The sequence below is a fragment of the Hyla sarda genome, chromosome 9 (genome assembly GCF_029499605.1).
Source record: "Hyla sarda isolate aHylSar1 chromosome 9, aHylSar1.hap1, whole genome shotgun sequence".
NCBI lineage: Eukaryota > Metazoa > Chordata > Amphibia > Anura > Hylidae > Hyla > Hyla sarda.
The window spans coordinates 136,323,724-136,336,868 of NC_079197.1; the positions used below are offsets into that span (position 1 = coordinate 136,323,724).

Below are 13,145 nucleotides of genomic sequence, written 5' to 3' on the forward strand. Positions count from 1 at the left end.
CCTGCTCCCAGTTCCCTCCAGCATGACTAAGCACACATACAATGGAAGGGGGGAGAGAGGCTACAAGCCCCACCCAAGTTGGCTGATATAGGTGCATGGCCTCACAGGTGCAACCCTAATGCTGCCTGGAAAATTACATACTGTACATGCATCATATACACACAACACACTGTACACATTACATACTGTACATGCATCATACACAAAACACACTGTACACATTACATACTGTACATGCATCATACACACACACACACACACACTGTACACATTACATACTGTACATGCATCATATACACACAACACACTGTACACATTACATACTGTACATGCATCATACACACACATACTGTACACATTACATACTGTACATGCATCATACACACACACACACTGTACACATTACATACTGTACATGCATCATACACACACATACTGTACACATTACATACTGTACATGCATCATACACACACACACACTGTACACATTACATACTGTACATGCATCATACACAAAACACACTGTACACATTACATACTGTACATGCATCATACACACACAACACACTGAACACATTACATACTGTACATGCATCATACACACAAACTGTACACATTACATACTGTACATGCATCATACACACACACACATACTGTACACATTACATACTGTACATGCATCATACACACATACTGTACACATTACATACTGTACATGCATCATACACACACACTGTACACATTACATACTGTACATGCATCATACACACACATACTGTACACATTACATACTGTACATGCATCATACACACACAATGTACACATTACATACTGTACATGCATCATACACACACACTGTACACATTACATACTGTACATGCATCATATACACACAACACACTGAACACATTACATACTGTACATGCATCATACACACAAACTGTACACATTACATACTGTACATGCATCATACACACACACATACTGTACACATTACATGCTTCATACACACACAGATAGAAGAGATCAGTGTTTCCCAACCAGGATGCCTACAGAGGTTGCAAAACTACAACTTCCAGCATGCCCAGACAGCCTTTGGCTGTCTGGGCATGCTGGGAGTTGTAGTTTTGTAACAACTGGAGGCACCCTGGTTGGGAAACACTGGTATGGATACACACATGCACTTTACATATAGTCATCCACAGTAGTAACACACACACAGGCACAGTACATAGACATACACATATGTACACACATATATATATCCACACACACACGCTTATACACAAATACATGCAGGGTCACCTACTATAGTCAGGCCCCATGTTGTACAGCCTCTGCGGTCTCCTTTCCTCACAGCTCTGTGCTCCCCTCCCTCCTCCTGCTCAGACGGCTGAGAGAAGAGTCCGGGCTGAGGGAAGATACCAAGTGCAGCGGGGGTGGGGGGAGCATGATTGTGGTGAGGTGAGAAGAACTCCAATGCTGCAAATTAGTTTATTTTAAAAACATGTCAGACATTCGGGGGTCCTCTTGTTTGGGTGCCTGGGGCCCGGAGCACAAACTCCAAGAGCACGATTGTTAATCGCTACAGGACGGGCAAGCACTGGCTATGCTCGGGGGCCCCCAGCCAGCTCGGGGCCCCAAGCAATTACTTGGTTTGCCTGTCCTGTAGCGACAGGCCTGGCGCTGATGAGGAGGTTGGTGAGGTCCGGAGATTCCGTTACACCAGGAGAGGTACCGTATGTAACTCATATTTATAACATGTTACGATTTCCTGCTTTATGCAGGCCTTCTCCTGCTTTACTACTTGTACTTAATATTTCATTGATCTCATTTGTTCCATAGTGGCAATGTTTAATTTTGTTCATTCTTTCCATTTTCCTTTGTTTTCATACCCCAATTTATCTTGGAAGCTTTATACACTTATTGATATACTCCAGGAATGAATAACTACAGACTCTATCCCTACTTCTTAACATTTTATAGGGCTGACTCTGAAATATACGCCGTATATAACACATGGAGTATAACTGTATTTGATTTATGTTACATTTTACCAAATTTCTTCTAGAAAATACTTTGTTACTAACCATTGTAACCTGAGCATTGTAAACTGATACAACCATTGAAATGTTTATTTTCATGTTGAAAATTCTTTAATAAAAAGCCCATTGAAAAGAAAAATACCATGCACAGTAGAATCTCCCAATAGAGGACACTCACATTGGAAAAAGTGTCCACTTTTGAGAGATGTCCCCTATTGGGAAAAAAGGCTAAAAAATCCTTCTAAATGACCAAATACTGTACTGTAATTACCCCAGAGTGTAATTACCCATAACATATGAGAAAAAACAATATTACAGTAGTCTCTCAGTGCCGTTTAATCACCCCTTATCACCCCTATACCATTTCATCCCCCTATGCCATTTTATTCCTACTAATGATCCCTCCAATGCCACTTCATTCTTTCCCATTTGACCTCTTCTGTGCAATTTCATTCTCCCTTTATATCCTGTGTCAAAGCATCCCTCCATTCCCTCCCCCCCCCTCCGTGCCACATAATTACTGTACTCCTTGATCCACTCGGTGCCATTTCATTCCCCATTTTATTACCCTCTGTTCAAATTAATCATCCCCTTTACCACCCCTGTGCCGTTTCATTACCCCTTTATTACCCTGTGCCACTCTATTCCCCCTGTGCCAAATCACCCCCCCTTACCCCTTGTGCCACATTACTTTTCCCCTTCCCTCCTCCCCCTGTTGTTCTTCTAACCTGGCCAGCAGGCTCAGGTGTAGGGGCTTTGAGCGGGTATGACATTCTTCTGACGTCCTCTGCACTGCACTTACTGAGAGCAGCAGCGGCTGCTGCGGGCACTGACGAGTGATGTCAGGAGCGTAACTCGTCAGTGGCCGCAGCCTCCGCTGCTCACAGCCTCTCAGAGAGTGCAGCACAGAGGATGCCAGGAGAAGGGGTGAGGGGGGGGATGCTTTGGCACAGGGAACAAGGGGAATAAAGAGGCACAGGGGGTGGTAAAGAGATAGGGTGATGAATTTGCACAGAGGGTGATAAAGGGAGAATTAAATAGCATGGGGGATCAAGAGGAAATTGTGTCACAGTGGGTTATAAAGGGGGGGATGATTTGACACGGGGGGGGGGGGGGGGGATCCGGGGGCAAAAGATGATACAGGCAAACATTCAGAAGCAGGTGACCACTGTTTAAACAGCGCTGCCCTGTGTACGAGGTAGGGCCAGTACATAAGCCTGGTTGTCCCCTATTGGGAGCATTTTGTCCCCTACTAGGAATGTTTTGTTCCCTATTGGGTGTGTCTGTGTCCACGTCTGCTATTTGGAATGTCCCCTATTCGGAGGGTGTAAATACACTAAGTCTTATGCCACTCTGCCGGGGAAATAAAAAAACTGCCTGCTATTGGGAGGTATCCCCTATTAGGAGGTGTCCACTAAGGGAGATTTTACTGTAGAAACAGTGCTGCTTCTTATGAACACACACAGGGTAGCTTATCCTAAAAAGTAACCTGAAATGACAGGTACAACTTAAGAAGGCTCATCTTTAAGAATATGGGAAGAAACCAAACAAAGATATGATGAAAATGCCCTTCATGAAAATGCCGTTTAGAATTTATGGCCCTCAGTTGCTGTATTGCTAAAGCTCTCCTGTGTGCAATGGAGGTGGGTAGCTGGCTTGCTGAGCTCTCCTGCCTTCTCTTTATGCCATGCAGTACCCGCCCTTCATTTGAATATTCATTTTTCTTGACTCTCATGTGCTAGTGACGTGTGAGCCTGCGGCCACATGAGCACTTTGCTATTGTTGCAGAGCGCATGCGCCACTCTTCCAGGTGGTAGCAGAGCGCACATGTTGCTGCAGGCTTTCATGTCACTAGGACGAGTGAGTAAAGAAAAATGAATATTCATCAGCTGGGCGGGCATAAGATCTGCGTATGGAGGAGGTAGGGGAGCGCAGCAAGTCGGCTCCCTGCCTCCATTACACTCAGAATAGCTTTAGCAATACAGCAACAGAGGGTCATAACTTCTAAATGGCTAAACCAATTTCTGTAAGTGATGCCTCGTTCACCCACACTATAACTCAGGCTGTTTATCCACACAAAACCCAATACACTGTCAGTTTCCAATATGTAAACAACCAATTAATGGACAAAGGTAGAGATTTATCAAAACCTTTGCAGAGGAAGAGTGGTGCAGTTGCCCATAGCAGCCAATCGTATCTGCACCACTGTTCCTCTACACAGGTTTGGATAAATCTCCCCCAATGTGTTCAAGACAGGATGCAGGATGAGGATCGTACAGTTGAAACTGTTTTACTACCCCTGTCATATATGGTTCAAGATGAAATATAGACAGATAGATACATATGTAAGTGACTTTTAACACTTTTGCTTCAAGATTCGAGTGCTATATTCTTTCTGCTTAATAAGTGTTTGAGCCTGGAGAGTCCACAAACTTTTCCCGCACCTCCTAGCCACAAGTGAAAACGGTGGACATTTGTTGTATGAATATGGTGAGCTTTTTGTGGTTTTTTTTCATGTGCATATTTATTAGTCAATAGGAGAAGAAAATGCCTTGCCATGTATCCCGCTCCCTCCCCCACACAGCGATAACATTAAGAAGACACATATCAGCATTTATTATATTAATTCATAGTTTCTCCATAGAATTCCTGAGACTTGTTCTTCTCAGAATATTGCACCTGTGTTACAGCTGAAATCTGCATTGCATCATCAGTTCACCCCATCCCATGACCCTATGCCAGAAATGTAATGGTAGTAAGTCAATGTCTGCTACTGTTGGATATTTCTGTAAATTTGGTTGATACAAGCACCGTTGAGTTTCTTCCATTTGGCTGTATCCTGAGTCCGACCTGGGATGCTAGTTCCATGCCAGGTGACATCACCATGAAACAGCGCTGCCTGCAGATGACGGTGGGCGTAGCATGGATCAATGAGTTGACTCTTCGCAGAGAGTAACCTACAGATCGGTCAGTAAAAGACATCCATTGACTTGTCTCTCCTGAGGAAGAATTTGCTAAATGGAGGCAGTGATTCCTTAAAGGGAAATAAACATCAATTTAAAGAATAAAAACCCACTGGATTTCCCAGTTGCTGATCTGCATCATCAAACCACTAACATAACATTCTATTACAATACTGTCCACTTTTTATAAAAAAGTAAAGAAAAAGAAAAAAAACAGGCCATATACAGGTATTAAACACATGCTTACATACCAACTCATGATTTTAGAAAAGGTGTGTGACATATGACATGTTGGCTTACTAAGAAGAGGGGGCACATACATATCTGGATGGTTCATGTCTAAGCTGAAGTCCAGGTAGCAGCAGTCCCAGATGCATCAGCTAAGTGAAGGTATGCTATTTATTAAAGCAAATCTCATAGGACTTCTATTTGAGGCAGCAAAGGACAGAGGTGGAAACTCTGAGGTCAGGTAAATTATATATATATCTATATATATATATATATATATATATATATATATATATAATGTACAAAGCTGTGTAACTGCGTAAGCCTACTCCTTCCTGCTTCTCCTGCCTACTCAGGGAATGCTAATCCTACTACCCCACTCATATATGAATCCTGCATCCATTGTACACTCACGAACAGCCTCTGAATTATGCTTTTCCCACCCAAAAACAAAGAAAGCTTGTGAGTCCTACATTCCCGTGCTCATTCATAAAGACTGCAAATAAATCCTGTGCCCCTGCCCTTCCACAGAGAGAGACTGTGAGTCCGGCTTCCCTTGCCCACCCATAATGAGAGCCTGCTAGTCCTGCCCTCAACCTCCCCCCCTCCGACCACTCATAGAACCTGTGAGTCATTCTTGTCCCCACCCACCCATATTGCTAGTGAGTCCTGCTTCCCTTGCCCACCCGTAGGGAGAGCCTGTGAGTCCTGTTCCCCCTCCCCTTCCACTCATAGAGCCTGAAAGTTATGCTTCTCCCACCCACAAAAATATGGCAGACAACTCTCCATGTATACTTATACAGGAAAAGTTGTCAATTAATATGTATGGCTGGGGGAAGCAGGAATTATGAGTGGGTGGGTGGTGTAAGCAGGACTCACAGGCTTTCTCTATGAGTGGGCAGGGTAAGGCAGGACTCACAGGCTTTTTCTGTGAGGGGATCGGGAAGCAGAACTTGCAGGCTCTTTGAGTGGACAGGAGGAAGTAGGATATGCTATCTCTATAAATCCTGACAACAGTTGAACAGCTTTTTACAGTCTTTGTTGGATGCAAATAATAAAAAAAATTATATTGTTGACTTTAGCCTTAGAGAAAGATCCAAGGGCAGACTGACCTTTAGGGCACTGCTTATAGTCACATAAAGTCCAATGGGGTTCCAGAACAGTTTTCTAAGTTACATCGGGCATTCTACCGAAAGACACTTATGGGATATTTCTATGACATGCCCTAAATGTCTGAAAGGTGGGGGTCCCATCACTGGGAATCCCAACTCATTAGAGAATTCCTCATCCCTACTGTTTTTGAGCTCACCCACAGATTAGAGGTAGAAATTAGTCAGATGGACAATTGTGTGGCAAACTCCAATCTACATCTATGAAACAATTATTTTTTTTACAAGGGCATTATAGGGTTACTCATAGCTGTTTCTGTCATGCCCATGGAGTTTTAATAGAATGGTAGCATACATGCTTGACTGTCCTTCCATTTAAACTCCTCCTTGCTGTAGTTATGAGAGGCTGAGAGGGAATTAGGATTCACAGTTGGAGCATCCATTAGGCCCCGCAGCACCTATCTAATGGAAAGGTATTAAATATGTTTGGACAGAATACCATTTAATGCAATTTAAGCTAACTCAAGAAGTCCATGGCTCTACGGGCCGGTAGTGGCCCATGATGCACAATGTCTGGGGACTTAGATTACTCTCAGTCAGTTCCTGGATAAATCCCTACAGTACTTATAAGTAACATATTATGCAAATACTTTTCTTACAATACTCTGTCCTGCATTTGCCTCAACCCCAAAATACTGTAGAGTCAAATAATGTGGTTCTAAACTTTGACTCACTTGGTTTTAGCACTATAATTTTTAAAACTGAGCAGATCCAAATCTGTATTTCTGAGCTGCATTTTTTTTATATACTTGTTTTAATGGTACCCCTCTCAAGCCCCTACCTCTAAAGTAAGGTTTAGCACCAGACTATCATTATAGACCAGGAGTATACCACTATACATGGACTACATAATTTTAGGAGACTATAAAAGGTGTACTAAAAAAGTGGAAATGATACTATATAATATGTTTATATTTAATGGACCTTATTGGCGTAGCCATTGGATCACATTGGCACAGATGGCTGATTAGCCCAATTGCTACCCGAAGGTAGTCACTGGTTCAAATGGTATTACGTAAAGGACATCTGCAGCTATAACAACTTATCCCCTATCCACAGGATAGGGGATAAGTGTTTGATCGTGGGGGGTCCGACCACTGGGACCCACCGCGGTCTCCCAAACGGCCCTGGCATTGCAGCTCTGTGAGAGCAGCTAATGTGCGTAGAGTCGACCTCAGTGAGGTTGACGGTACACCCCCTCCACATACAGCTCTATGGGAGAGGTGGGGAGACACGAACGCTGCATCCCGCCTCTCCCATACAACTACATGTAGGAGGCGTGTCGACCGCAGAGCAGTGGCCCCGTGCAGGAGATCACGGGGGGTCCCAGCGTTCTGATTTATCCCCTATCCTGTGGATAGGGGATAAGTTGTTTTTGCTACAGTTTTCCTTTAAGAACTTTAGGGGTAAGCTACTTAAGTCTATAGACCCAGTTGTTTGGTCCTTTAGCAACTTTGGAAGGAACCTATTTAATCATACAAAAGTTTTTTTGTTGTTGTTTGAGCACTATATTAGGAAGGTAACCTAGAACGATTTGAAGAAGGGAGCTGCCATATGGAAAGCCTTACATATGAACCGTAGGTCCTAAACTTGCAGTATGTCTATTGCCTTGGGAATACTTGCACTGTACACATGCTATGCTTTCAATAGACAGCATAGTGAATGATCATAGCCTTGGGGATATGTTAATGTAATTTAGTTATGGGGCTATTAGCTTATGTTGATAAGCACTGGTACAAACCTTGAAAAAGCAAATGTCTAGCTCCTATATCCATGTATATTTAGCATATCTAGACTTTCCCAGTAGTAACTGACTATTATAAATCCATATCTGGACTTATGTTAATCTTAGCACCTACATTTATCCCCCCCCCCCCCCCCAGCAGCTACCAACATATGACTGGGGAGGTTGGCTGAAGAATTGAAATCTTCATGAATAGTTCAATGGATAAAAAGTTCCTTCTTTGAAAAATGGAGGTTTTGTATTACCTTCATTAGAGTTTGTACATTTAGAGAAGGCCAGATGTGGTGGGTGGATGTGACAAATTTTAAAGGGATTGTCTACTTGGGGCAATATTTTTGTAATAGACGCTAACCTGACTATAAGCTGATTACAGAGTGTCAGAATACCAGGAATCAGCAGTAAGTTTACTTTTCCCCGCAGTGCCTCCACAGGGAAAATGAAGTATTACATGGTGCCCACTGAAATCTATGGCTGCCCATGTAACACACCAATGTGTAGTGTCCTCCAGAGTGAGAGACTCTCTGTAGCCACTGTAAAAAATGAAGGAAATTTAAAATAGTATAGGTTATTAGCCCCAGTCATTCATGCATTGTGCTGGTTGGGAATCCCTGCATATGAATGAAAGTTATGGTGCCCACGGCCTGTTCCAGATACTGTGTCAATTTAGTAATAATAGAAAATGCAGATCATTTATATATATATAGGTGGTAATTCATATACCTATCAAATGAGAATGAAGATAGCACCACGGCATGCCAAATTTACAACCACTAAATGCACTCCTGGTTTCCTCAAGCAAGACAATTGTGTCCTTGGAGGCATCATCTCATCTTGCAAATAGTAAATCTTAATACTTATCTTTAACATGCAAAATTATTAAAAATTAGGTCGTCTTTTGTTTTTTGTCAATAGTCATGCTACTCGTACTGTCTGCCAGTATCAGAAATCTGCCCTGAAGCCTTGCATCTCAACAGCTTGGTGTTTTAGTGCTCCCTCATTGTGCCTATTTATGTATCCTCATTCTGCTTGCTGTTGCTGAGATTGGTAAGGTTTATTGTGTTCCCTATGTTTGCCTGTGTCTAAATTCTGTAAGTTGTAGTGCACTATCTGTTATTCTTGTTTTGTCATGTAGGATCCTGAGCCTTTTCAGTGCACCCTTTAACTACATGTTGGTTGTGTAAATCTTTGTTACCTATGTTTACTGATTTGTTCGTTACATTTTGCTGACTCTCTGTCCATGCTGGGTGTTCCCTCCCTTAGTGGTTGGGATAATACATTGGCTGAATGTTCCAATAGATTTTAAGTTCACACTTAAAGGGGTATTCCAGGCAAAACCTTTTTTTTTATATATCAACTGGCTGCAAAAATTTAAACAAATTTGTAAATTACTTCTATTAAAAAATCTTAATCCTTCCAATAGTTATTAACTTCTGACGTTTTCTGTCTATCTGCTCAATGATGATGTCATGTCCCGGGAGCTGTGCATGATGGGAGAATATCCCCATAGGAACTGCACAACTCCCGGGACGTGAGTCATCAGAGAGCAGTTAGACCGAAAACAACAACTCAACTTCAGAAGCTAATAACTATTGGAAGGATTAAGATTTTTTAATAGAAGTAATTTACAAATCTGTTTAACTTTCCGGAGCCAGTTGATATATAAAAAAAAGTTTTGGCCTGGAATACCCCTACTGTAGATTGAGTAAACATGGGGTGTAATATGCCAATTTGTGGAGTTTCTTAGCATTAGAGGCAGTTTGTAGATTGGAGCCTTAGGGATACACATTCCATTTCAGGGGTGTAATGATACCGGGTGCAGAGGTCATGGTTACACAGGCCAGGGGCTGAAAGTGGCCCAGTGGCTCTTCTGTCATATAAAAAGGCAGCAGTACCACAATTGGTCTAAGATGGTTGGTACCCAGAAGGGTTCATTTTAACCCCTACCTGATATCGTCATCTCCCCATCACATCTGGTCACGTAAACAGCCAGTTGTTCAGCTTGTGACAACCATGTGTTCCTTATTAAATTAAAGCATTGAAACCTTTATGTGGAATATTGTAATGTTTACTTTATATGCCTATTGGGTGTAGTAATACAATGTTCCCTCTGTTTGTCTCCTTGGCTTTGTTTTTTTATTTTTCTAATATCTTCTTAGCTATTCCTTATTCCCTGTCCATGAATTAGGATCTTTGCTGTTTCTTCTATAATACGTGTAAGGTTTTTTCCTTGCTCTATCAATGTCAGAATGTTTCCTTGACCCTTTTTGCTCCAGTGTTCTCTCACCATACCTGCTGGGTGTTCTTCTGCCCTTCTTAATTCATGATATGTGTTACAGAAAAAAATAGAACAGAAAAAGAAATTCCTGGCTCCTTAGCAGGTTTTGTAATTGGCAATTCTGTTTCGGGAGCAGGTGAGGTGTGAATGAGGATTTTGTTGGAGGGAGTTCGCATTGAGTGGGAGGTGAGAGGTATATAACAGTCGTGAGAGGTTTTCAAGCTCCTCTCTTAAAGAACCCCTATTTGTCGTATTTATTTGTCCTCCCTGCCTGTCGTTATGGCTTCTTATTAGTTAGTGCAGATTTTCTATATTTATACACACCCTGGAGGATACATGTATACTACTCTTCAACATCATCAGTCTGTCAGTGGCTGACATTATAAAAACGAGATAAGTTGCAGAATATAATAATACTGAGCAAAACTCTTGAATTTACAGGCCCAAAGTTGTAGTAAAAAAGCAATTGTCCATATTTTCATCTCCCACCCTTTACACATGTCCCACCCCATCCTCCCCCACTAAATTGAAACTTTGCTTCCCATAAAAGCCAGCAGCCAAAATTATTGACAGGCTGCTAACATAGTTTTGAGGGTCTCCACTGGTGGTTGGAAGACTGGCACCATTCTCTGCCATAATAGTGTTCCAATTACATTCTCTATAGTATAGAGACGATCTCTAAACCATTGGCATGACCACACATGGGGTCAAACATAAGCTGACTCACTGGACTGTGTCCTCCCCAAAGTTGGCACTTGAGCCAGGGTGGATGGCTCCTTTTTACGCACCTCACACACTGACTTCCTGCGAGCCTGTACTCCCCTCATGGCCGTCTTAATCTTTCGCCACCCAAGGTGGTTTAGCTCGGCTAAGTTAAGAAGCACACAGATGCCACTGACAGCAAACATGAAGACCAGGAAGACCGTCTTCTCAGTTGGCCGAGACACATAGCATTCTACTTCCTTGACACAAGGGTAGCGGTCACACTCAAAGATGGGTGGCACAGTGAAGCCATAAAGGAAGTATTGTCCTGCGAGGAAGCCAATCTCTAAAGCATTCCTAAAGAAGACCTGAATGATGTAGAAGCGGGAAATTCCCTCTTGACGTTTCACCTTGGGGCTTTTCGCTGCTTTCTTGGGTGTATTTGGGATTTCTTTCACTTCTAGGCAATCTGGTTCATCTTTGGAGGACAAGTCTGGGTTCTGCATTAAGATCCCATTAATATTTTTCATTCTCCTGTTTTCTCGTGGCAGTTCCTTCTCTAGTAAGGGGTAGAGAAAGGAATATCTCCGGTCTCTCTGCTTTGCAGACTGGTGGACAGAGTATGTAATAAAGCAGAGGCTGGGTGTGCACACAAGGATTATCTGGAAGACCCAGTACCGGATGTGGGAGATTGGGAAAGCGCGGTCATAGCAGGCTTGGTTACAGCCAGGCTGAAGAGTGTTGCACATGAACATTGTCTGCTCGTCTTCATAGACCGTCTCACCAACGATAGCCACAATCAATATGCGGAAAATAACCACTACAGTCAGCAGAATCCTAAGGGAAAAAGAAAAAAATACTGAGTACTCAACATATTTGATCTGGCATAACCAAAGTACAATGATCCTTTCTTGTTAAGTCGTAGGGTTAGTCTATCTGATTATTGACCAACAAACAAAGATCCTTAAGAACATTGGTAAAACACATGAGATACACATGGGAAAAAATAAAAATGTATAAATACACATGAGAGATACAGCACATGTGACATAAAGTAATCGGTACATGTTATAACGTCTAGAAATACATTTTATTACAATCTTGCAAATACGAAAAATCTGTACCCCCCCCCACCACCCTCACTACAGCATGAAATAATTGGGTTAGAAGAATCCCTAAAGATTCATGCATTATAGTTACACAAGTAAATTATTCAGCTAACCAGGAGCCAAGTAAAGTCCCACATCACTACAGAAATGTCAAGTTTAGCCCCAAAACAAACATGTTTACAGGGAGTTATAATAGTAATAAAAAGATGGGCGAGGCTGTCCAGCAGTTCCACCAAAAGTATACACAGTATTATAGATAACAGTACTGTACTTGCTATCGCCCGTATACTGCCTTCTGAAAACATGGCTGGATCATAGCATGTACAAAAGGGGGCAATTGGCTTGCAATCCCAACAATGTGTCCCAAAATGGGTCTAAGTCTGTGTCATAGTAATAAGAACCATATAGTGTTATCTGGCACTATGGCACAATGCGTAAGAGTGAATTAAAATCACATGTTCTTTATTTCTTTATATTAAAAATACATGTGTTTTTAGGCTTCTATCCCCTCTTTCATGAGAAGGCATACTCTATAGGTGGTCAAACCCCCCACGATCAGACACTTATCCCCTGTCCTAAAGCGGACATGACTGCAGGTCTTTGGAGTATAAACTAAAAAATGGCTGTATGGGACTTTTGACCATGAATCCGTGCACACCTGCTTTTTGATAATTGACCCTTCCAGTGCTGATATAACATGCTTTTAATTTAAATGTAAATTAGCCTTAAAAGCCCATTGGGCATCTCCTGGGGCTGCCAAAGCCCATCAAAGTTCATCCCATCCACTTGTTAGTAATGCCACTTGGGCTGATTGTAACCTCCTCCGAGAGGCGTTGCGAACAAAGAAAACTCCCACTTGGCTCTTAAGGCCAATATGCCTATTATTTAAAAGCATGATATCCTGGCACTG

The 13,145-nt window shown here is 42.2% G+C and overlaps 1 protein-coding gene across 3 annotated transcripts in view; it reads right to left on the bottom strand.

Annotated features, from left to right (window-relative positions):
- Nucleotides 1-4,644: 4,644 nt before the first annotated feature.
- Nucleotides 4,645-13,145, bottom strand: part of LOC130290992 (gap junction delta-2 protein-like) — a 64,739-nt gene continuing 56,238 nt past the window's right edge. For 2 of the 3 annotated variants that reach the window (XM_056539288.1, XM_056539291.1), the window contains exon 2: nucleotides 9,766-11,963. In XM_056539288.1, coding sequence (XP_056395263.1) covers nucleotides 11,132-11,963 — 832 coding nt within the window. In that variant the 3' untranslated portion in view covers nucleotides 9,766-11,131. Of the gene's footprint in view, nucleotides 5,080-9,765; nucleotides 11,964-13,145 lie in introns of those variants that run through there. The other variant, XM_056539289.1, reaches the window with a different exon arrangement.